Source organism: Fulmarus glacialis, unplaced genomic scaffold (genome assembly GCF_000690835.1).
Source record: "Fulmarus glacialis isolate BGI_N327 unplaced genomic scaffold, ASM69083v1 scaffold15676, whole genome shotgun sequence".
Taxonomy (NCBI): Eukaryota; Metazoa; Chordata; class Aves; order Procellariiformes; family Procellariidae; genus Fulmarus; species Fulmarus glacialis.
The window spans coordinates 10,353-36,912 of NW_009220168.1; the positions used below are offsets into that span (position 1 = coordinate 10,353).

A 26,560-nucleotide genomic window follows, 5' to 3' on the forward strand; every position below is an offset into this window, starting at 1 on the left:
CAGCTAATTAACTGCACAGGCCGGCCTTCAGTGCATAATATTGTAATGAGGTAGGAGGGAGAGCCACAGCTGCTTCAGCATGAGCAGCAGGCTCTGTTCCTGGTGCCAGGAACTAGGAAGGAGCTGACTTTTTTTTCCCTTTTTAAGTTGACTGAAGCGTAGACGTTAAAAGCAGATAGAGGCAGGTCCGCCTCTGGCACCGAGCATGAGCGGGCCGCCGGGGTCCTAGAGGAGCTCGGGGAAGAGCCGGGGGAGTGACCGAAGATGGGGAACCAGCCGGGGCGAGCGGAGGAGAACGACCAAGGTCTGTACGGACCGTGCGAAAAGCCGGGGCTGCTGCCTGCGGCTTTCGGGGCTGTTACTGCAGGGCATGGGGTTTTGTTCTCGGGGGGTTTAACCGCAGCGTCCCACTGAGTGGGAAGAGAGGCTGTTGTCATAGCTAATGCTGATGGCTTCGAGGCTGCTAGAGAAATTACTGCTGTTTAGCTTGTGCCTTGTAAATGCTATTTGTTACTGCTCCGTACCTGAGATCACAGCACCGTCCTTAGGGAAGCTTTTCTGAAAGAAATCCTATGCTGGTTGGAACAGAATGCCCACAAGGGAGGGACCTTAATGCCTGACAGGTACTATTTTACACAGTCTGCATGATGCAGCTGAAAAGTTACAAAGCTTATCTAGTGATGCACGTACAACTTGTCAGGATCTGCAGCTTGGCTGTGTTAGCCTTTACCAGTGTTCGTGGCCTGAGGCCTGAAATTTTCCAGGCCTTAGAATTCAAAATGATGCCTTTGTGGAAGGTCTTCCCACCATTGTCCTTTCAGAAGTGTAGTGCTTTGCATGTTAATCAGTAAGCAGATTTTATAGAAAGCCAAGAGCTAGTATCAGGTATATCTAATTCCCCATGTGCCAAATGTCTATACTGTACACTAGAAAGGCTGGTAATTTGTTTCTGATGCCGTAGTACTGTTTTGGTTGCCTTTTGATTTATTTTACTTGTTCTTCAAATGCTGAATGAGGAAAAAAGAGTAGGCCCACTGCTTTCTGCTATTTATGTCTTAGCTTCTGTTCGAGCTTAGAACCGTCTAACATACAGAAAACTGGAATCAGTTGTATTTCCTGGCACTCTGTTTTTTACTGTTGCCATGGGAATTTCATTCACAAAATTCCATTAAAGTTATTGCTTGATCAGGGTTTCCTTATAACTTCGGATTGCATATGTAGCTATTGTTTTAAAAGCAAATACATATGTACCTGATCTCTAGTATTGTGAGGAAAAGCAAGAGGCAGACAACGCTGCATTGCTACTCTAGGATCTCTCACAACAGATCTGCCAGTGAGTGCTGGAACAGCAGTTAGGTGTAGTGGAGAACTCTCTAGCAGTATGTTAATCAGCAGGCTAATGAAGAACACAAAAGCTGCCAGTATGCAGTCACCAGAAGAAATGCTGCCCTAAGGGAAAGTTAAACTTTAGGCTGGAAAGTATGGCTGCCTACATCCCCAGCCCCTGAAATCTATATTTCACTGGCCACTGCCAGCTATAGAAGTCTTGCTGGAACTAAACATGTTACTGTCATTTGAGGAGGGATAATACTAATGATAAACTAAGGGAGAGATGGATGAAGGCATGGGGAGGTACACTGCTAACTTCTCTGATTTTGCAGGGCCAGTGGTAGATTTTGAACAGCTTATTACTATTAACATAGATGATAAATGAGTGTGCAGAGACCCCCTGTGGGTTCTGAAAATCTCTCTCATCCTTTGTTTTCTCTTGTCCTGTGATTTTTTTTTTTTTTTTTAATTGAAGGGGAAAGGGCTATGCTTCTGTTGCACCTAAACAGTTTTAAAACTCTTCTCAGTTTTTAAGTGTAGGCTGTACTATGTCCTCACTGTTCGTAAGGTATGAAAAGGACTGAAAAACACAGAGCATTTTGTACTGAACTGCATGCTCAAAACTCTGTTTAATCATGAAAAAAGTTTCAGGAACATTCCTGCAGACAAAATAAATTCTGACAACATATTCCTTGTTGTTTGTGAGAGCTCTGGCTTTGGAAGTCAGAGGATAACGTAAAGATATCTGAAACAGAGTTTGTGTTGATTTTTGACAACTAGGATGCAAAAACTTGTTTTTCACCTTAGAATGTGATACATGGAGGTATCTGTGGTGGGCTTTGTTTCTGCTTGGATTAATTTAATTCAACTCTCATTCAGGAATACCTGCATCTTGAATAACTGTGGTACTCTAAGTTTGGTCCTTTTGGAATAACCAAAATAAAACCCAGGAATAGGCCTCTCTATTGATCTAGCTCATGCACCAGCTTTAACTACAGATAATCAAATCTTGACCTGTTTCCCTGAGCATGATATTCAGGGTCATCTTGTTTTATTTTTCTTTTCTTTTCAGGAAACTTTATGGACATTGTATGGTTCATATGTAAGTCTTTCATCCCAAACTTACCATCCTGGGGTACCGGGGACAGATTTTTAAAACACTTGTTCCTCCTATTGGTGTCACTGGACACTGAAGTCTTTAAAAATCTGATCCTAAATGCCTCTGTTATGATATAGGTTATAACCTAGAGTGAAATATTTATTTTCATATACTTAGGAGAGTATGATATACTTTAACAGGTTTTCCTGTTGAGTGTAAATAGGAATAACAGGACATGGGGATGCACAGCTTTTGGTTAACAAGGCTACAGTTCCATGACAAAGATATATTTTAGTTTCAAAACTAAATAAAATAATACAGGTACCAGAAGCAACACTTTCAGAGTCTGACAGTGCCCATGTGAGTGATCCTGACTCTACAGCTAACAATCAAGATTCAGGATATAAAGATACAGCTGTGACAACCCCAAGTTCTGGGTGGGCTGGTCAGTGCTGTCGAGGAACAGGAAGGAAATTATTGCCCCCAAGCTGAGCAGTTTGAAGCTAACAGGTTAATACAGGGGAATAGGAAAGAAATGTAGCTAGCTGAGGAGGGGATTGTGGAGAGGTGAAGACAGAGAAAGGGAAGACATCCTACGTTGTGTCTTTCTTGCAAAGTAATCCACTGCTGGTGTCTAATGGGTATGTCTTAAACAGAAGATTTACAAGACTCTGTAACAGGCCAATATCATCTCTTTTTAAGTTAATCTACATCTTGCTAAGAGTGTACGAGTGTCTAAAAAGGATTTGAGGAGATTGCTTGTAATAATGTTAGATTCTATAGGCTTTCCCTGACTTCTAATTTAAAACTTATTTTAAACCACTTTTACAATAATTTGTAAGAACTTTTGTTTTGTGGTGTGTGACCCAAGTTTGCATCGCTTGTTTGCCAAAACTCTGCTACTTGCAAGTGGTCACTTTTCTGCTATACCTGAGTGCTCTGAATATTCATATTTATAAAGCATGTGGAGGTTTTAGAATGAAATACCTATAAAGTAGTGCAGAAAAAGATGTAAAACAATAGTGAATGTTGCTGCAGTTTGTCAGTAGAAAGTTAGTTTTCTGCTTCTGAGACTGGCTGCCTCAAGCTAAAGGAACCATCAGTATACACAAACGCAGGCCAGAGCACCTGGGAAATAGTGGGAACATTTCATGGCAGTTTTATGGAAGAATACAATGTTATCCAGTGCACTAGTATTTATTGAGACAAGCCTTTCAAACATTAGTTTGCCTTGGAAACAGTGAGGCAGCCGGTATTTCTGAACGGGAGTGCTAAGATTGTTTGACATTGGTTGACAGGGTGATGGTGGGGTTTTGTTTATCCTCTAAACATCTGCAGGTGATGCGATGATTAATATCTTTGGGAAGAGGTGGAAAAAATGACTCAATGCATACAAAAACTTTCTTGAAAGAAGCAGTTGAATGGGAAATGTTAACTTCTCTAGTTGGAACAAGGTGACGGGTGGGGTTATCCAAGGGTTAGACTTTTTTTGGGACTGTGCTTATTTGTAAAACATGCTTACATGGCTTGGATGAGAATGTCAAATGTCAGTGCATACACTAAGCCAGTATTGATCTGTTTTCTTATGTCTGTTTTGTCTTGGCCTAGGGGTGGCTTCATTTTATGTTTGAGGAAGGGATTCTTCAGTGTAGGATATGTAGTTTGTAAAACATACAGAGACTTTCAAGATAAAGGGTATTGTAGAAATACATTATTTCTTGTGATTTCTGTTTTTCTTTTTTGGGGTGTGTAGTCAGATCTTTTCTGGGTACTCACTTTAATCTCTCTCATCTGCTTCTCTCCCTTCCTCCTTTCTTCTAAACATGGGAGCCATTCATTTTAACTCTGTTATATGTCAGCACACCATTTCTGCCAAGCAAGAGCTCAAGAGAACAGATGAGTTTAATGATGTTGTGGGGGGAAGGGAGGGAGGAGAGAGGGGCCAGCAAAGTTAATGAATCACATAACAGCTTTCATGGAAATACCGACAGCAAGTCATGTCCTCTTCGAGCTCGGACAGCAAGCCGTAGACCTTTTGTTCCCAGTGGAGCCGGCAAACCACAATTTGCTCTCCAGTGGATAGTTTAATTCCTTAGTCACCTCTTCCTCCCACGAGTCATTCTTGCATGAGGGTTTTACAAATGCTGTCATTCTTCAGAGTAGTAACACACTGCTGATTAAACTGGTATTGAAGAAGTTTATTTTCCTCTGGAGGGTAATTCTTACTTGACTTAAGCCTCTCTTCCAAGGCCAGTTAGGGCCAGCTCTGTTGATTAGTCTTGTGATGTGACTTGACTGGACTGACATTATTAAATGATTTCAGAAATACTGACAAACAGATGTCAAATGGCAGTAGTCTTTTCTGCTCTGCAGGCCAGTGAAATGAGTACAGCCAAGACTATGTCACAATTTGGACTGGCCTCTTAGAGGAATTTAGTCATGAGTATGACTAACTTGCTGCCTCTGAAATTATCTGTTTGAGGCAGAGTTAAATGATAATCTGAGGTGCCCTGATTCTAAAATGAGAGGCCAATAAATGCTAAATTAATGCAAGAGATCAGTAAGTTCTCCTACGCTAAGGCAAGGGCCGTTACAACAGTTTTCAGCATTGGCTGGGAGGATGTGCTGAGTGGGAGTGCTTTCTCTGTGGGCAGGACCAAAGCTTTTACAAGAACTTTTAGGGCATGGCACGCAGCAGGATGTGGTTTATGCATTTAGTTTTGTCTTGGATGGAGGCAGGGAGCTTCTGCTGGGAATCTTACTGAATGAGCTGTTTTATTAGTTTAGTTAATGTGCTGCAATTGGCTTGACAGTGGCAGAGTGATAAGGAAACAGCCAGTGGATGGCTGTGATTGTGTGTTGGTTCTGACACAATATTAAATTACTCAAGTGAGGGAAAAGGGAGAAAGAAGGAGAGAATAACGCTGGCCTTGGAGGAAAAAAAAAAGCTTGCTTCTTTTTGTTTGCATTATATTTGACTCCTCAAGATCTTAAAGCTATAAAGCTAGCCAAAGACATTTGAGCAAGTATTGCACCTTGGTCTTCCTATTGAAACCTGCCAGAGCCCTGGAGGTATTCAAGAGTTTGTTCAGAAGCAGTCCTGTATTTTGGAGCTTCTACCAGTATTTCAACAAAGTAATTGATTTTATTTTTTTCTCTTTTCAATTCCTCCTCTGTTTTACTAATTTACTCCTCATAAAATGGCCTGATTTCCACAGAGGATGGAGCTTTCAGAACAACATGAAATTGTAAAACTGAAGCAAAGTACTTCTCTGATTTCATTGGCACTGTATTGCTTGAAGAGGACTTAATTGGATTTTTCTGTGATTCTCACAGACTGCCACTAGCAGGTTGACAAATCTTTGATACTTTCATTATTTTTTTGATACTTTCCCATGCTGTATGTCCAAGCAATTTGAGCATGATGATTAAAGATTATATAAAACTGAGGATCTCTGATGATAATAGACACTGCTGGATTTTCCATGCATCAACTTTTTTCTTCCCATAATCCAAAGTAGATGTGTGTTCACAATCTCTTTTGAAATGTTCTATCTATTATATTTCATGGAGCAGTAATGTTTTTCGATCAGGATCAATAGATATGGATTGCATGTTCTGAGGCAGAGTATGCTTGTATGATCTGTGCTCATCGGTCAGTTCTCTCAGGCTATAGAACTACAGCAGAACTGTGGTTTTCTGCCTTTTTAATCAGTCTGCGTAGCACACAACTAAAAGCTGTATATTTTTATCAACAGCAAAATTTAAATGTGAAGTTCTTACAGGTGAATTTGATTTTGATAACTGGAAAAATACACCCTTGGGAAAATGTAAGGCTAACATGAGTTTGCAGGGTCCAGTTCTGAGCATGCATAGGGGATGTGTTGGCTGAAACAAGGATATATATTCTCCCATTTGTTACCAAGATGAAAGAACTGTGTAGTTTTTGTATCTTGATTGGAATTTGTTGAATTGCTTAGGAAAAATATTAGGGGCTAAGTAAATATGTCCATGTCCTGTGACCAGAGTTATGTTCCTCTCATATTCTTGTCCTCATGGATGCTGTTAAAAATCATCGGTGAAAGTAGGACACTACTGAAGCAAATAAGAATTTTACCCATAACTTCAGTGAAGTCATATTTATTGATATTGAAGTCATATGTATAGAAAGGGGCTCTAGGGACAGGGTGCAGTTAGTCATTTGACATACTGTGCTTATGTTGGCTGACTTTTCTTTCTTCCCCTACTGAATTGTATTTTATCCTTAACCTTTCTTTTGCATTTCTTTGCCATGGACTGGTGACAATATTCAGGATTATTTGATGAATGTAATTAGTTATCTTTTGATTGCTTTCAATGATCTGTTCCATTTCTAAACTAGGATGATATCTGAAAATATAAAGGCTACTTCAAAAAAAGACAAAATGGTTATTGAGCAAACTCTTAATCTTTGAGGACACTGCCCTTCTACACAGCTTCTGCCTCAGGACATTGCAGTAGGATTCTTGAATTCAGCAGAAAAACCTGTAAAGCCATATGGTTTTCCTACAGCCTTTTAATTTTGACCTGTTTACATTTTACAGGTAAAAGGTCATTTTGCCTTTTACTTTAATGGTTTCCTTTAGATAGGTTTGTGCAAAAGCATCTTAATACACAGCTGTTTTGATAGGAGTATGTAAAGCAAATGTGAACACACCAAGGTAATGCTTTTGAAACGCCATAGAGAAAAAGGTAGAAACTGAGCATATTGTCTTCCTGATCATCACTGTTTGAACTCTCTCTGACGAGTCCAACAGACTGGAGAAATCCCATCCTGCACTAAGGATAGAAAGCTGTTTTAATTAACATGAACAAAGTAAAATGAAAAGGTCATTTCTTCCCTGCATCTGGAGGATATTCTTTTGTATTTTTCACACCCTAAAGGTCATCTGCATTTTGACATTGCAGCATTTATACTGAAGGTGTAGAAATCCTTATAATACCATGTAATTATGCCTCATATAATCACTTTTGTAGGGGTTGTTTCTACAAGGGTGTGGATAATGATAAATTTGTTGGCATGAACCTGGTTCTCTGCAAGACGGGGAAGAGAAAAACCTTCAGAAGTATATCTGAATATTTACTGTCATAGACAAAACCGCATATGATTCCTGAAATAAAGCAGGGGTAATTCCCTATGCTTGTGCAGAACAGAACCAGCTCAGCAGTAAGGTCCATTAGTCACAATTAACAGCTGGTAAGTGGGGATGAGTTTCCATGAACACCAGTCATTGCAGGGGCTGGTATTCTCTGCTTGGAGAAAGCTCACAGCACCAGCTCGCTGAGAGTGCAATAGCCTTGGTGATTGTCTATCTGCGACATGATAAAATAGTTGCTAAATTGCAGCCTGTAGAGAAATAGTAACATTTAACCTGCTCAAGGGCCAATTGTCAAAATCCTGTTTTCTCAGAAAACACAAAGAAAAGCATAAAAAAATTATATATGACCAAACAGAAGTGGTCTTGTTCCCAACAGGATGTAATGTCAGCCATAATGCTGGTATTCTAATGCTGGAAAAGGATAGGGCAGTGGTGTCATATCCATCCCCACCTGCAAATATCATTCCATGAATGGAAAGAGAGGGTCAATTTATTTAAATCTTCAAAGGTTTTTAAACCTTCGTATAATGGAAGGTTGTGTGCAGAAGACAGCCTGGTTTTGGCTGGCTAAAGCAATGTACAGCAATATTTCATGTTATGTTTCCAGGCCTTCTAAAGTAAACGGCAGTAACTTTGCTTAACCCGAAGCTGAGTATCCATTTGATCATCCATCGGTCCTAGGCTTACAATCTATCTTGCCCCAAGGTGGGAGACACAAAGCTCTGATAGTATTTCTCCAGGCTTTTCCTGAGCAAAAGCTGGTGAGGATGGAAGCGTCAGAAGGGAAAAGATAGTGCTCTTTGAGAGACTGAGGATATTTCCGCAATTCTTATCTTCTAGATCTTGAGAAATGCTGCTTTCATAAAACCTTGTTGAGTTTGAAGAATGGACTAATCATGTTAGAAATTACTCTCAGCCTCCTCCACACATAGTTTCTTTGAGGCTGCTTGACTGTGGAAAATCTTTGACTGATCTTTTAATTAAAAGCTCTTTCTTTTTTTTTTTACCAAGGAGTTGAAGCTCTTCCTGCTTTGAAGTGGGCAACTTTTTATAGATAAATATCTCATTATGTTATGAGATTTCTTCCTCTTTCCTCTTCTGTCTCATTTCTTTTCTTGATGCTCTCATCCTGTGTTGATAATTTTAATGATTTCAGCCCAGTTCCTAGTATCAGCTATTCAGGACAGTGCTAGCTGGCTCCCTTATCTCTATACTAGACAGAGTATAGCTCTGGATGAGCTGTGGAAACTAAATTGCAGTCCTTTCCCCACCGAAGCAGGCTGGAAATGACAATAAAACTGGTTTTATTATGTGGTCATCAGATTTTAGTAAACAAAAGGCAGTTGTAACACCAATGCAATGCGTATTGGTTATTAAGCATTAACCAAACAATTTAAAAAAAAAAAAAAGGCCTCTAGCTTTTAAGTTCTGCCCTCTCTTTTAGGGGAAGAGGAGGAGGAACCTCCTTTCATGTTTCCATTTTTGATCCCTTTTTCCCCACTCTTTCTGGCTTAGCAGGGTTTGAGAATTCATGAGGAAAGAAGTTATTTTGGCTCCGACAGCCCTGGCCTTTTGGCCAAGTGTGGGGCAACATTCCTGAACTGCAGGGTTCAGGTCATGGTTTCCTAATACAAAGCACTCAGCAGCAGTGCTGTGTAAAGGCATTTTCTGCTTCTCCATTCCTCTGTAGTGGCTTGCTGCTCACTCACTGGTACAAACTGAAGTGTTATGGGAAGGACAGTGAATTAGATCAGGATCTGCCTTTAACAAAGAAAGCGAAAGGCAGGGGGGAAACATGCAGATATTTTTATAGCCAAATCAGTTCCATGATTCAATTCACAGCATGGCCTCATGAACAGCTAAATAAACAGGTTGAATAAATTAGCCTTCTAACTGTGAAAATGTTGATATTAAGCATTTCCTCACTTAAAATTGCTTTTTGGTTACCCTTTGTGCTTATAGATGTGATGTCAGGTAGATTTTGGTAGCTTAGAGGAGTGATCCACAGCACCTGACTTGTCTGGAAGGAGCAGGGTTCTTTTCACTTTTCTTTCCTATTGGGTTCTTGGACCAGGAAGTTTTAAGTAACTCTTCTTCATTAACTTCCAGCCAGAGATCAGATGTTAATGTTCAGTTGTGACAGCCATTGTATATGCAGTGAATATGGAGGAATGTATCTACTTGATACTCTATGATGACCATTATTAACTGAATTTATATGGTTAGATTTAGGGTTGGTTTTTTGTTTGTTAGCTTTTTTTATTTCTTGTACTTCTTGAAACACTCAACACTGGTATTCTATCTAGTATAATTGTATTTTCCAGAAATTGAAGTACAGCTGTCTTGTCACCACTGTTAACCCAGTAATGGCTGAGTGATGAACTTCTGGGCTAGATTAGCTGGGAAGCTGTTTTCTGAGCTGAAGAGAATTATCTACTTGCCTGCAAGCTAGAATCAAGGAAAATCCTGGGATTCTTACTCCAGCTAGCAGTCATTTATTTCAGGAATAATCCTAGTACAGCCATATGAGTTGAGAAATTAGTTTTCTGCCTTTACCTCAGAGCAAATCCACTGCTTTTTCTGAACAACAGCTTCCTGGGGGAAGTGTTAGTAAACTTCAAGGATGTCCCCCAAAGCAGTTGCTAACCACCTTCTGGACAGCAGAAGCCTTAAAACTAGCAGGTAGGAAAACAAAGGAAACCCCAAACTCGCCAACCAGATCACAAACTAAAAATCCCTTCTTTCAGTGAAACACCAGAGGCTTTTGTCTGCATTCACTGAAAGATTCACGTTTATGGATTTTTTTCTCTCTCTCTTTTTTTTTTGAACAGTTGTTGTCTAAAATAATGCCAGAATAGAGTTTGGCTTAAAATTCATTTTGCTGTAGGTATGAGATGATTATACCTGATCTCATCTCGTTTTGACAGGTGCATAGGCAGGAAATGTTCCAGAACAAACAAAATCAGGAAGTGTCACAGTACACAGAAATCCCTATAATTTTGGTGTGCTAATGTCACAAGTATATAAAGTCAAGGCCCTCTTAAGGAATATAAAAATTATATTTTTTTAATCATGAGCTGTGATGGTTGTGGAAATTGTAAAATTGGATAAAAAGAAGCAGCAAGTAGGGGTGACTTTATTTTAAAAAAGAGAAATTCTGGATTTCTGTAACTTCTACCAGATTAATTTTGGGGTAATGCTACATATAGAAAGTTTTAGTCATTTTTGTGAGGGGAGTAGACAAGGGGTATAATTAGCGGGTGACTAAAGTTTTTTGGCAGGCCCGCTGGTATTAACAGTTCCCAAAAAAGTAGGCTTGGGTTTACCGGGGGGACATTCCAGTAAGTGTATGATATAGAGTTTCTCTGAACATTTGCTAGACCATTTGCTTTGGATGTCTCAATGTTTGTTATGCCAGGTTGCTGGGTACTCTAGAAATCCAAAGCAGTGCAGTGGTAGATTGCAATTACACTTGTAATCTGCACCTGCATTGGCAGACATGATGTGCATTATTTGGTTATTCCATGGGTTTTTGTATACCTCATTTCAGAGGTGAACGCAGTGGTACCCTCATGATTCTCTGGGTGCCGGGGGCTTATGGCACAGTGAAGCCGCTTGGATGCTTCCTGGATTCTTGAACAGATTTGAAAGGGAAATTTGTATTTGTGAAAGCAAAGACTGGGCATGCTAGCTAAGGATACATAGGCATAGAACAATTTTTGCCTCCTCTTAGCTTTGCCAGTGTATTTCACAGATCTATCTTTGGTCCTTAGACTTCTGAGCAAAAATTCCCTCTTACAGTACAACCTGCACTGTTTTTGTACTGGGTATTCTTATATTATTCTTATACTATTATATTCAAGAGTTGCATATCCAGGCTTGAGTTTTCATTTGAGACTTAACAAACCTTCAGAAAACCCAAGTAAATAGCATAAGAAATGTTCAGAGGAACTCTTTTGTATGGACACTGGCATGTCTCTCAGGGTAAAGAGACTTTAACTACTCCTGCTGTTATTCAGAGAGGAATTGTATGTGAACAGGCCCATAAGGAGGAAACAAAGTCGGCTGAAATTCACAATGAGACTTTGTGAACAGGATTTTGATCAGATCTCATCTCATTTACCTTCTGAATGCAACCTTGTTTCCACTGTAATAGCATTGAGCTGTGACAATGTGAACTTGAGCTTCAGTTCTTGTTGTGGCTGTGCTAAGAGCTTGGAACCACCAGATGCTGAGAAGAGCTGATCTTCTATTTGCATTTTAACGCTTTTTTGGAAGAGTTAAATCTGACTTTCTATGTAAGAAGGAACTAGATGACAAAGTTATTATCAGGGTGAATCCAACAAGCTGAAAATAAAATATTTGTGATCTTTAAGAAATTCCTTAATTGTGCAGCAGAGATTCTGTAGATACTTTCTCTTCTAAAACCACAATATAACTTACTGAACGGGACAGTGTATATAGGGCCTTTTGTCGATTCTAAGAGTACAGGACAGTACACCTGTACATTTTTGCTTGTTTTAGATGCTAAAATTTGAACTAAATGGAAGTGCTTCAAATATAAGGTTGTCTCTCCTATTGGGTTAACATTCCTACCATGGGAGAGTCTCTTCTAGTGGCCACCCTTCAAAAGAATGTCCTACCAGTAGTTCATCTGCAGATTTAAACTGATGACAAGTAGTTTTGTCATGACTTAGTCTTTCAGTTACCAAAATAGTGCCTTTTCTTGTGTGCTTCTTGCACCCCAGATTTCTAGACTCATATCTTGTAATTAAAACAAAAAATAAGCCAACCTTTACAAAGTATTCAGCTCTAATGTCAGTGGTCTCTCTAGTCTTAAATTAGGAATTACTCAGATCGAGATGCTTATCGCTGCTGTTTCTTTGGAACCTCTAGTAGTGTAACTTTTCAAATACAGATATCTTGTTCCCTAATACTTTGTAATGTAATTTTTATTTCTTTCTTTGGTCTCTTACTCTTTTCCTCTGTGTCAAATATCTGAGTTGCTTCCCTACGCTGTCCACAATGATTACATAGATCAAAATCTTTGCATTAAGTTTTTTAGCTTTTTCCTCCTGTTGCACATTGTACCTCTTCCACAGGGAATGTAGTCAGGCAGTCCAGATGGTCCAACAGGCCATTAAAATTCTTCAGAAAAAAGATTTCATGTTATAATTACTTTTTAGTCTCAGTGTTTGCTAAGTGAGTAGAACGCCTTATTTGAGCAGATTCTTCTATATAATTAGTGTTAGATTGTCAAAACCACCTTTATTCTGCAGCCATCTCCTTGTCTTTTTTAAAGCTAGGTGGAGTCCAAGTGAACCTTCCCAAAGAGTTGCTGACCTGTAAAGGTGTTGGCTCTATGACTAATACTCTACAAACAGACTAACTCAGGAGAACCGTGACTGGCCAAGCCTAGGTTTGCTTAGTTTGCTGTTGCATAAAGACCAGGTAACAGAAAGCATTGTCTTTCTGCAGGACAACCCTAAAAGAGATGGAAAATGGTATGCTCTTCTGAGTTATTGAGGATTATCCAAAGGAGTATCCCAACACTGTGGTCACTGAAAAATGCTGACAGCTAACCCGTTCAGCTCATTCTCTTTGTGTATTGAGGAGATCAAGCCGTAATAGTTTGTCACAATATAATAGCGTCGTTCTTTACCCTGACTTTTACCTAAGCTGATGGTGGACCAGAAGTTTTAGACATTTCACTCTCAAATATAAACTTCTAAACAGCTTAAGCAGTTTTGAAAATAACAATAGGTGCTGATCTATGTCTCTTGGCACCTATATCTCTTTGAAAATCTGGCCGCCTGCATCCAGTCCCACTCTCCTTCTAACCCACAAGAAGCAATTAGAACTGATTTGGATCTTCTTCATGAGTTGATTTAGTTATGTGCATCCATTCAGTATTTGTTATCAAGCTGTCTTACTGTTAGCATGCCCGGAGGTTTAAGAATAGGAGCATTAAACAACGTGGAAGAACATGTATAGGAATTTTGCCTCTGTAGATATCTGTATGAAAGAGCACAGCAGCACAGGTAAGGGTTGCTGTTATATCTGCCCTACTTTTCAGCAGTTATGCTGAAAGCAGTTTGCTTTTTCTCATGTCACCATAAAATGTGTCAGTGTGTTTCCTGTTAATTAGGATATCAGAAGATCTCTGGTTAGCAGGGAAGTTGCTTTTTAATGGTTTCATTTGCTTAAACAAAGGGAAAAAAGTGCAGGGAAAAATAAAGCATTCTAATGAAGTAGATGTATGTGCAAAACTCTGAAATCTTTTAATGAAAAAGTACTTTAAAAGAGTCAAATGTACACCAATCCCTCTTCTGTGCTGTATAGTCATAATTTCCCAAAGGACATTCCTAGTTCACTCTTAATCAGTCTTAATGTCAGTCTCGGGATCAATGCTGGAGCAGGGTGAAAGTGATCTGCCAAGTCACCTGGGCTTTCAGTTAAGCTTTGAGCTCTTAGTGGCTTAGCCACTTTTGGAAAATGGATTTTAAACACCAAGTTAATTAGGTTCTTGAAAACTTTACTCTGAGTAAAAGAAAATATGGCTAGGCTCCCTGTAACATGTACTTCTTTATCGTAGGGAGTCAACGAGTGTGCAATGGCTCCAGGCTAACACCATCTTTTCTGATTTGTCTGTGACTAAATTCAGATCAACGATATCATGAAGTCACATATTAATACATTGTGTTAAGTTGTTCGTTGTGTGGCTGGAAATCACCTAAGTGGTACTTGGGTACTGGAGTAATTTTGAAAATGGCACATGAAAGCTGCTATTACCTGCCTTGTAATGCCAGCTTGTAAATCTGTTGTGAAAGTCTGACTGTTCAGTTCAATGTCTAGTGGCATTCTAGATGTCTTCAGACACCCCAGTTGCTCTGTGTCTGTCTCTCGAGCAGGGGACAGGACTCCTACAGGTACTGTCAAATCTTTCAGCTCAGTGAAGGTATTTTAAATACACCTAATGGGCATCTGAAATGGCAGTAGACATCTGTATTTTGGCTTCCTACACTAGGTACACCTGTGACCCAGGTTTATTTTGCATAAGAAACTCCATGTTGGCTAAAAATAGTAATAGGACCTTACACAGGCAAGACTGAGCATGTATGAATGCATGCCGGCATTACCTATCTGTTGCTGTAGGTTATCAGTGCTGCTGTGGATCCTCAGCAAGATCTCGGCAAAGCCTGCGTAAGTGCCGTCATGCTGAGTCCAGGATCTACCGAAGTCACAGCCAGAGGATAAGCTGAAAACCAAAACTGATAAGAAGGACCTATTTCAGCTAAACTATATATGATAGAGCACAGTAAAATTGTATGGGGAGGTTTAATAAGTCTTTTTATTAGCTGTACAAGCATAGGCTGTTAATAGTATTCTCTTTACTTAGCCATTCTACAAAATGCTTGCAGCCCACTTGATTTATATTAACGTTTCCCGCAAGGTATCGCAGGAATCACTCTTCTATCTAAGTTCTGTTCAGATGGCAAAATTTATTAAAATATCTTAGTACATGGGAACAGAATTCCAGAACAACGGAAGATTACAGTCTTCTGTTGGCAGGGAGGCTATAACTTAGCCCATAATTTCTTGTTGCTATCTCTTTTGTTTCGCTATCCCTTTTTGAGGTGGGAGGGATGGCAAAGAGACGCAAGACAGTGAAATAGCTGGTCTGTTGCAAATGCAGGAGCTGGAATGAGAGAGATGTAACAGTCCTCCTAGAGCAGCAGATAATCGTGAGAGTACAAACTTGTCTGCAGGCAACAGTTTGCCTTTTTGAAACGTATGACTTTAACATTGCGGAGTGCTATGAATAGCTCTCTTTTATTTCTTGTTATCCTGCCCTTGCAATTCAAATAAGGTATCCATTGTTTAAAAACATCACACCAAAGATGCATCTGTCTTCATGCTTTAGTCTTACATGACTGAAATGCTTTCTGAAATGAATCAGTGATCAGAATGCTTAAATTACATAGATGAACTGTAAATGCAGGAGACTTAGTACCTGCTTAAACTATGGAAGAATGAATTACTAACATGGATTTTTAAATATGTTGAAGAAGCAAATGTGTTTTTATTGTTCTTAGCTTAAGAGTTGACAGTTTCTTCTTTAGGAAGAGGTACAAAATGGAAAATTCACTGTTAATTCGGACCCTGGAACAGCAGAAGCCTATGTCATTAACCTTTGGGTTATTAATATGTTGATGGAGGGAAGGATTAAGAAAAGGGCAGGTTGTGGGGACACAAATGGCACAAAGGCCAGAGGCAAATAATCTTGCATTGACTTCAGTTCTAAAAAATAGATTCAGGGCAGAAATTAGAACATTTCCAAAGATGTTTCTGTGGTCAAATGAAGTCACTGAGATTCTTCCTCTGCTCTGGGATTGGAGAAGCAGGTTATTTGAACTGTTAATTATACTTAAGAGTCAAGTAAAATAAATGTAACTTCAAGGCTAGTGCTTTACTGGGAAGACAGTGATATGTGCTATCTCAGAGCACATGGAGTGTGAAGGCAGATAAACTTACTGAATCTTCATTCCAAAATGTTATGCGTGTCGCCCCTGTGACTATGGTAAAATGTTTGCCTTACTCTCCCTTACTTACTCTCCCTTACCCTGCTATCACTGTAATTACATTAGCCATGCTGCATGGAATTTACTTCTGAACAGCAGTCCTATGTGTTCCACCTTGGGGGACTGGGAAATGGTTTTCTCCATTCCATAGTCCATTTTCTTCTGGTTGTGGATGCCCTGTGGGAGCTGATGTGGCAGGTGCTGAGAGCTTAGATCAAATATAGATCATTATGTGGAAAAACTGAAGAGTAATCCTGATCTTTCCTTCTGTGAAAAACATTGTAGCTATGCTGAAAATGGGATTAAATTGGCTAAAGATCATCATGAGGGGTCAACTTTTATCTCATTAAAGTCCCACTTTGTTTCTGACACCAGTGGAAAGTCAGCGAGTATTCCCTGGCAGAAAGTGGTGCAAACAATAAAGCTGCACAGCAAGCCGCCAGCCAGAAACTCCAGGGTCCTGATCCTTACTGACTTACTGTGACCTTGGGTGAGGCATTTCATTTCTCTCTGCTTCCCTGTCCTGTAACCCAGAGTTAACAATTATGTGTTTCAGAGGATGTGAGTCAAATAGCTGTTAATTTTAAAGCACTTTGAAAATTATAAGCTCTATAGATGTGTTAAGGTTTAATTCCTCACACCTGAATAGTATGGCTGATACTGAAAATGGAGGAGTTCTTACTGGGCGCCAAGGTGAGGAACATGATGATGAGGTGACCTCAGTCTGAGTAGGTTTTCAGGCAATAACTCTCAGTGGAGTAATTAATCAGTGATTCCCAGTTCCTCTGCACTGGGGCAACATAAGCTGAGCTTGTTAGCAGAGTGGGTGTGGGACTGGGAGAATGGGAGGTTAGGTATGGTGCAAAGGGAATGAGAAATATGCTGTTGGTCAGAGGTAGCCTGAGCTTGGATACCTGGGACAGTGGGAAAGAGGTTGTGCTCAAACTTGGCAAGAGAATAGTTAAGCTAACAGGTTGGGCAGGGTGGATGAACAGTGAAAACAGGAATGATGTGCAGTAGCACCATTTTGACCAAACAGAAAGGTATTTAATGGCTTTGGGTTTTTTTTTTTTTTAAATATGCTGTTGGTCAGAGGTAGCCTGAGCTTGGATACCTGGGACAGTGGGAAAGAGGTTGTGCTCAAACTTGGCAAGAGAATAGTTAAGCTAACAGGTTGGGCAGGGTGGATGAACAGTGAAAACAGGAATGATGTGCAGTAGCACCATTTTGACCAAACAGAAAGGTATTTAATGGCTTTGGGTTTTTTTTTTTTTTCTGGAATGTCTCCTTTGAGATGCAGGGCTGACTGTTTTTCTCTTCCCTGCTCAAAACAAGCAGCACTTTCTAAGAAGTAAAGTTGTGCATGATGCCAGCCACTTTAAATGGCAGCATAAATCAAATGGGTTCTGCAGCTTGGCAGGTTTGTGTCTGTCTGGAGTCTCCCATACCCTATAACTAGTGTGGGGTGCCGAGCTAATCAGGTCACCGGGGTGACTGTACAGCCCTAGATGCAGTTCCTGCATTGTGGGTGCCTCGGGCTGTGGGACTGGCAGTTCCATTTATAACTGCTACACTGCTCAATTTCAAGGTCATTCAGAGGGGGAGTCGCCCATAAAATAGACTTTATAGTAGTGCTTATACTTGCTTTGGTGCTTTGTAATCAACATACATATGCATTGAGAACTGTTTCTTTCCTGGGCTCTCTGGCTTTTTAGTATTGCATGGCACTGTTTTGGAGAGTGGAGAGAGGAAAATACATAAACACTTCTATGTCATGAAAAAAACAGGTAGGTTAATGGTTATTAATGAATAGCAAATGCTTTGTGATTTATGACAGAACAAGTCAGCAAGAACAAGTCTTACAAAACACATGGGACAAGTTGAGTAAGCTCAGAGCCTGCACTGATTGGCAAGCTGGTGAAGTGCAGATAATCCCAGTTAAATATGCTTAATTGTTATCCTTACGTATACGTCTTTCATTGCTCAAGATTATGTTGCAATTGTCATCTGGTGGCGATTAGAAGCACACTGGTGTTGCTACCAGAAGTGCTACGTTTCTCTTAAGGAAAGGTGGTTTTCTCAGTGCCATGCAATTTTCACCAGTGTGTAGTAGCATCATTATTTCTTGTAACACATATAATAATCCCCAGTCAGCACTGCCCACTACTTATATAACACTACCCAGTCATGTGCTGACCAGATGACAAGTCATGTCATTGCACTAGTTTGGGCATTGCAAAAAAAAAAAAAAGATTAGTTATTAGGGGCACTTGCTTTGTCATAAAATTTTGTGATAACAGTAGAAAACCCCTTCAGATTGAGTAAAAGTCCAAGACATAACAGAAGGCTTTAAATCTACCCCTTAGGCTCCATCAAAGAACATCTGTGGCCATTTGTAATATGTATTTTACATCTTAAATCTGTAGTATGATTATAGCTTGTGTGAGTACTGCTTCTCTACTCTGGGCACTTGTCCTACTGTATGTTCAAGAGACACATTCAAACAAGGCCTTGTTCTCTCTCGCCTGGACACCTGTGAATCCCCATGTGAACCTCTGCCTCTGAGCAAGAAGGAGCTGTGCTGAGCTGGTATTTCTCCGCTGGAAGCAACACATCACATCATGGTCCACTCAGTTTCCCTGTTGTCCTTCATCTTGCGGTGTTAGCTGCATTGACATTAAAAGCTTTGCTTGTCTGCTGAACTCAGTGTGAATGCGGTTTACAGGTGCCAGATCTTGGCAGTTGGGAGCCCTCAGGTTTAAGAAACGGACTGAGCAGTGAGCTGGGGGCCTTCAGCTCTGACAACTGAAATGAGTTCTCAGGTCTGGAGTTGCACCAGCAGCCATCCGAGTTGCAGTGGAAAATCCCCCCTCTCTGCTTGCGTTGCACTTTTCACCGGGGAGCCTGGAGCTGCCTCGATATGTTGGCGCCTCCAGCTGTAGATGACTAAATGAAGCTGTGTGGGCTGCTCGCTGTCCGGCCAGACTGTCCCTGCTATCTCTTCCCATAAACACTGGAGCCTTTGTCTCTGGCCTTATCGTGCCCCTGCCATCACAGAGCCCTTTCTGTGCTCTCCTCCCAGCACAGCGCCTCTGTGTTCAGGGGTCTTTTCTTCAGCTGCTCTTTGTCTCCCCGTGTTTATTGTGCCTGCTGCAGAGTGTGTTTGTTTGGGAGAGGGCAGGAGGGGCTCCTGTTTGTGTGGGGTTTATAAACCTACTGCATTCTTCAAAAGAGATGCTGAGCAAACAGGGAGGGTGTTGTTAATATTAACCCTTTACTGCCCTGCATTACTGAGAGAGATTTCTTCGATGTGTGAAGAAGGGAAGGGAAGGGAGGGAAGTTGCTTGCAGTGTAAGGCAGTAGCCATGCGGTTGTGCAGCAGGGAATCTGCTCCCCCTTTGGTCTTAACTGCTCTTTGATTTTCTGTGAATGCTGCACATGTGTATCAGCAAAGAGAGCCTCCCAAACGTGGAGACATGTAATTGATTCTAGGATTTCCCCCCAGAGTGCTTCTGGAACTTATTTTTATTGCAAACACTGGCTCACTAGCCCTTTCTGTTTGCATAACTGGCCCTTGCATCCTGTTTATGTGGCTACATCAGGCAATATCTCTTCATTGTACTGTATCCCAAAACTTTATGGCTCTGTTCTTTAGGGCTTTTCCTCTTGAGTAAGGTTCTGAAAACAGGAATTTCTTAAATTCATGGTGTTGCCACTTGCAGTGGCATGTAATACCTCCCCTTTGAACCAGCTTCTTTTCTTTAACCAGCTTGTTAACACTTTCATGGTTAGGATGGCTCTTATTGTTTCTTCAGTACCCATGGTCCAAGAGAGAGCTTTGGAAGATGAAGATCAGCAACTCAGAAACTTTTTCCCTTGTAATCACATAATGCTTTGCATTAAGTTGGTGGGGGGAAAAAACACAACCACCAAACAGAACAGCATCAACTTTCTAACTTCCTTTTGCTCTTCCTCTGTAAGAGGACAGGAATTTATAACATGAAAAATCTCTCATCCATCTCTGCAAGAAGCTGCAGCGACACAATTGTCTTAGTGTTAGAAGTGCCAGGAAGAGTTTTGTATTTCACTGAATCTGCAGTCAACATAAATGTTTCAGACCTTTTATATGATGACCTGCACAAACTAAACATAATGGAAATACATTAGTTTTGTGTGCAATAAAGTACTCACGTGTGATAAAAATACATTTCCCCCCCCCCCCCAAGATGGTATCTTTTCTTAAGTTATGGAACTTTTGCCTCGAAATTAATAGGTTTAAATTCAGCATTCCACAAAGTAGTGTAAAGAATTTTTATTTTCAAATAATTAATATCCTGGTATTGGGGGTTGCAGTTCATGTATTGCAGCATCTATGTATTATATTATTACACTGGGGAAAAGTTCAGCAGACTGTGTTTCTTTGTGGGGGTGAGAGAGGAAGAAATGCAAAGTAATACAAGCCTTGAAACATGAATCTGCACACTCAGTCATGACTAAACCTATTCAAACACTCAGGTGTGTTTTCCAAGACTGCTCTAGGCTCTAGCATTGTTGTCGTGTGACTTGTTTTCTTTATGAACTAGCTCAATTTGTCTCATCTCTTTCTCTTCAAGGAACAGTTTCAGCTGCAAGGCGCACAGGGATTCCAGCACCCCGGGAAATATCATCATCTGTATCCAGAGAGAGAGCCGTATTGCGTGGTCAAACCAATACTAGGAAAACACAACCCAGCCCCACCTCTTCTGGTACACCGACTCCTACTAAACACGTGCGCCCCACTAGCAAGTCCAAGCAAGAGAATGAAACTGGTGACAAGGCTGTTCTGGAATCTCAGGTTAAAGAACTCCTGGCAGAAGCAAAGACGAAAGATTCTGAAATTACCAAACTCCGTTGTGAATTGAAGAAATGCAGAGAGAAAGGGCCACTTAACATGGAAGGAATGGGTGCTTCCAACCAAAATTTAGAAACAGTATCACCTGTTGACATGGATCCATTAATACGGACCCTTCAGGAAAAAAACAGGACTTTTCAAAAAGAGCTTGCTAGCCTAGGAGAAGAAAATCGTGTTTTGAAAGAGAAACTGCTTTATCTGGAGAACTCACCTCTCTCAGACACAACAACAAGCAGTGGAGGTGACAGCAGCCTCCCAACCCCAACTACCCAAGAATCCAGTTTTGGAAGCCCATCAAAAAATGTGTCGAGAGGTGAAATGGATGAGCACAGGCAGCATGTGAATGGGGTTGCACTGCGCAATTCAGGTTCTTCCAGCAGTGACGTAACTAAAGCTTCCTTGTCACCTGATGCATCTGATTTTGAACATATAGCAGATGTACCTTCCAGGCCAACATCCTCCAACAGCAACCATTTCAAAGGTTCCAAATGCTCCACTACAGGAAGTTCTCCAAACAATATTAGTGACCTTTCTGTTGCCTCTCTTACAGAAAGAATACAAAAAATGGAGGAGAATCACCATAGCACAGCAGAAGAATTACAAGCCACTTTGCAGGAGCTGTCAGATCAACAGCAAATGGTGCAGGAGCTGACAGCAGAAAATGAGAAGCTGGTGGAAGAGAAAGCTCTCCTGGAGACTTCCTTTCATCAACATAGAGATAGAGCAGAACAGCTGAACCAGGAAAATGAAAAGCTAATGACTCTCCTCCAAGAGCGATCCAAGAATGAAGAAAGCAGAGCTCAGGAGGGGAAGGTCCTTGAACTGGAACAGAAATGTGCAGAAGTTCTTGAGAAAGCACAATTTGAACGAGAGAAATTGCTTAACATTCAGCAACAGTTAACCAGCAGCCTACGAAGCTTAGAAAGGGAACATCAAGATGCCCAGCAGGTGATTAAAAGCCTGAGAGAAGAAAATGAGAAACTGCTTAAACTTCTAGAAGTGGAACAGCAGAGCAATAGCACAGTGACAAAAACTCTAGAGGACTGTAAAATTGCCTTAGAAGGTCTAAAAATTGAGAATGGCTCTCTCAAAACTCAGTTAGAGAGTGAGAAACAAAAGGCTGCAGAAATCAATGCGATGGGATGTACTACTGATAACTCTGAGGTGCAAGAGATGCTGAAAGTAGCCCATGCAGAAAAGGATCAGTTAGAAGCATCTTGCACTGAGCTTAAACAGGAGCTGCTGAAGGCAAACAGTGAACTGAAGCACATTCAGGGTCTGCTATCTAAGGTAACGTAGTAACAGCTGTAAAATACAATGGTTGTTTATCTGTCCTTCCATAAATAGATGATTGTTGGTCTTTAGATTGTGATTGAGCCATTGATTATAAGTTTCCACGATTTAAATTGCATTAATTATTTTGAATGGAAGCTGGGGTCCTATGATATTGTCTCTGTTTCTGCTGCTATATGCATATTTTCCCAGGAATAACTGTGAGCATAGTTGTGTTTATAAATTCAAAACTAATTTCCCCTAATATCTTCTGCAGAATTTACTGTTTTGGTAAATAGAACTGTGTTTATCAAAATTGGAGCAAGAGAACAGGTCAATAAAAAATTACTTTGATATTATGTGAACAAATATTAGTGAAAATCACTTGGTAATCCAGGTAGAGAAGGGCATGAGTAGTTAGCAGTGAATATTAAATTATGAATAATTAATCATTATTAATTAGTATTGAACTGTAGGTGTCATTGGTCATGAGAACACAAGGACATGAGCTAATGCTCAGAGAAGCTGGTATTTACAGCAACATGACTAATGATGCACGGTCAAGCTCCAGATGAGATTCTTTTCATAAAACTAAAATATTTTTACACAACTGAAGTATTCTGTTTTGTGATAGGTAAAGCACTGGCAAAAAAAGATTTATTTTAGAACAATTTTTCTCTGCCTTATTTTGTAGTCTCCAAGCAAGCTTAAGTCAATTACTTGCCTGTGTAATCCTGGATGTTGAGAAGAGAGCTGAAATGTGAGGCATCATAGAACAAGTGTTAATAAAGCACAAGCCAGTGATTATGTCCTAACACTGCAGAAAGAGTGATAGTCAGTGTGTGCAGCCTTTCCTGTATGGGGAGGGGATCATGAGAAGCACGGTAAAATTGGCTAGTTGCAGAGGAAGAGAGCATTGCCAAAAAGCACCTCCATGATTCGAGTGATTTAGAAAATCCAGATGTCCTTTCAGCTTAAATAGGTGACCACAGCAAATGGAGTTAGTAGAGGAAGCTCCCAAGTGCTTGCTAGAGCTGCAGTTTATGAAGAATAAATGAAAAACTGCTGAGTGCTCAGACTCTGTACCAAACTTTTATTGCTTGGTTTTGAAACCACAGAAAAGATTTCCTTCTTTTTATTCTTCCTTTCCCTCAAATTAAGCTGTTTTGAATCATTGGCTATTTGTGACACCCAAACAAGACCACAGGCTTCTGTAAGGCTGCCCTTCAGTCAGGCTGTGCCAGTGCTACTCACTGAATTGGCAGCCTACACCTTGCTTTTCCATAACTTGTTCGTACTCTGAGATCTCCCCCAAACCTGGAAGCATAGATCTGTGGGCCTGAGCCAACAAACTGAAGTGCAGCAGATTCCCTCTTCAGTAATTCCAGATGTCCTATATCCAGAAAATATACTTATCTGCAGTAGCTAGCTCTACTACGTATGTTTTCACAATCCATTGAAAATGCACATGATACAAGCAGTAAAATTGTTAATGTGGACAAACTGATCGTCATCTTGGCCCTAAGGCAGTGATATCACTCTCATAACGTAATACATGAACAGATGTGGAGCTTTCCAGCAATATCATTCCTCTCTGTTCATTACCTGCAGAGATTGGTTTGGAATTATGGTCATCATACAGAAAATTTAATTTCCTTTCTAGCATCTTGTTTTATTATCTTTATGACTGGGAAAGAAAACTGACATTCATAGCTCGTCTATGTTTCCTGAAACTGTCTCATTAGCATTGAAATTCAGGTTTCAGGTTTACAATGCTTAGAACACAGGTTCAATTCTTAAGTCCATGAGATACCCAGTAAAATCTCTAATGAGTGATATCTGTTAAGAAATAAAGACAGACTTGCAGCTTGCTTTCCTCCATTCCAGGCTGAGAATGAGTGTGGTCAGCTGAAGGAGGTGTGTGACCGGCAGGCTGAGCAACTGAGCAGAACCAGCCAGAAGCTGCAGGAAAAAACATCAGAGAATGAAGCAGATATAAAAAACCTGAAAGAGACCATTTTTGAGTTGGAGGACCAGGTGGAACAGCATCGTGCTATAAAACTTCACAATAACCAGCTCATCAGTGACCTAGAAAGTAGGTGGAGCTGAAAAAAGGATTGAAGTGAACTTATTCTGGAGGCTCGGTTATGGCTGCAACAGGGAGGACGAGGCATGTCTTGATATGTGTGACAAGAGCCTCACTTTAGAAATATTCCAATTTTGTCCAATCCTTTCTGTTCATGCACAAAAGTCACTATTTTAACAGTTAGTGCTGTAGAAATAATATTAGAGACAGTCTCCAAGCCTCATTCTTCAGCAAAGGATGTATTGCGCCTTCTAGAAACTGGAATTATTGGCCTTTTAAAGAGCTTTTAGGGAAAAGCACTAGTAAGAGCTGTAAAGTCGGGGTTGCTGTCGCGTTGTGGAAGGGGAGCTGCCACCTGGTGGAATGAGCGGCACGTTTCGCTTGCCAGTGCTGCATCGAGTGCTCCAGAGGTGTCTGTGCCGAGTAAGTGATCCTGCACGTGTGAATTTAAGAGTCTGGTTTAATGCCTCAAAATAATAACCTGTTTCAGAGATGATTGAGTAACAAATATACTGTTGATTCCATTCCTGATCATTGACAGAGTAATTTCAGTTTAGTCTTAGTGGCATTACTAGAAGCAAAACCAAATAGGCTGCTCTGCTCTCCCATTTTCACCCTTATATGTTTAATAATCTTTTCCCTTTTTTACTGTTCCTAGGTAAAGCAATGAAGCTAGAAGCACAAAAACAAGATACAGAGAGACAGCTGAAGGCTCTGACTAAGCAAATGAAGGTAAGGCTTAGTCTCCATGACAAAGCTAAGCTAAGCTTTTATTGCAATACTGGATTTGAGAGAAGCATTGTATTTTTCTAGAACAATTGTAGAAAGTTGTTTCTACATCTTTTCCTTCTCCGTTCTCTTCACTCATTTCTAGCTGTTTCTTTGCCTGTGAAGGAAAAATATAATACATCCTTTGCAAATTGCTTTTGCTTTTTCTACCTATGAACTTCTGCTACTTTGGAACAGCCATTCCTTCTTCATGAATCATCAGTAGCAATGAGCTCTTTTCAGCAACAGTGCTTAGAGTAGTATCACAAGTCTGAATAATCAATAGCTATAGGAAGAACTTTGATTGTACTTTTTGTTTTGGAATGGAGAGCTTAGCATCGGTTTCTTCTCTGGCAATCTTGTAGGTACTGTGTAAAGAGGCAAGTATTTAGTCTGACCTCGGCATCATTTTGAAATTGTGGTGAAATCCTGGTTGCTTGTGATCACTGAAAGAGAGATCAATAATTAAGTGCTCAGCTCAAGTAGGTGCATTGTACAGCAAACAGTTTGGGGTTCTAATTGCTCTTTCTAGGAAGATACAGAAGAGTGGAGGCGTTTTCAAGCTGATCTGCAGACTGCAGTGGTTGTAGCCAATGATATTAAGTGTGAAGCCCAGCAGGAGCTCCGTGTGGTAAAGAGGAAGCTTCAGGAGGAAGAGGAGAAGAGTGCCAGACTGCAGAAGGAGCTGGATGAAGTGAAGGGCAGCAACAGGTTGGTTACTTAGGCTAAGATTTGATCTCTGTGACTGCTAACATGCATGCAAACAGTGCTTTGTCAATAACTATTCATTGGCTTGGATGTGCATCTTGTCTGTTTTTAACTCTTCTGACAGATTTTGTTGTCTCTTATTCTAAGATGTTTCTGTTCTTTTTCTTTTTGACAATCTAGCTCTGTCAACTAGGCCATGAAGGTTTTAATCAGCAAATATTAAGTAATAACAATTGCCAATATCCTCTTATAGCTTTGTTCTCAATACGGTATTCCAGTGTGTTTTATTGCCTTCATAACTATCTGTGCAGCTGTATTAAACCATCTGTGAAAAGATTGGTTGGCTACATATATTCAATGGGACATCCAGAAGAGAACTATTTAACCTGAGAGGAGCCAAGGACTATATATGTTCAAATTAAAATGAGGACTAGCTGGATGACTTTGTTCTGCAAGTCTGGTATGTGTTGACTGAGTGATCAATGCAAGTACTAGGATTCCTCATCTTACAACTCCTGTCCTTAATTTGAAACCTGTTATGTGATTAGCTGTGTTAAACGGTCTGGACTGTGGCCTGGGTTAGCATTTAGCCCAGAATTCGTCATGCAGTGGACCTACCTGTAGTCTCAATGGCTGTAGTCTCAGTGGTTGGAGGGCGAACAGTAATTGTGAACCATTCAGAGATAT

General features: G+C 40.4%; 1 protein-coding gene across 1 annotated transcript; it reads left to right on the forward strand.

Moving 5' to 3' along the window:
- On the forward strand, positions 1-25,966 carry SPECC1 (sperm antigen with calponin homology and coiled-coil domains 1). Its single transcript, XM_009580674.1, has 5 exons — positions 1-304; positions 20,762-22,329; positions 24,199-24,406; positions 25,056-25,129; positions 25,698-25,966. The coding sequence occupies exons 1-5, from the start codon at positions 265-267 to the stop codon at positions 25,887-25,889; spliced, it is 2,082 nt and encodes a 693-aa protein (XP_009578969.1). The 5' UTR covers positions 1-264; the 3' UTR covers positions 25,890-25,966.
- The last annotated feature ends 594 nt before the right edge of the window (positions 25,967-26,560 follow it).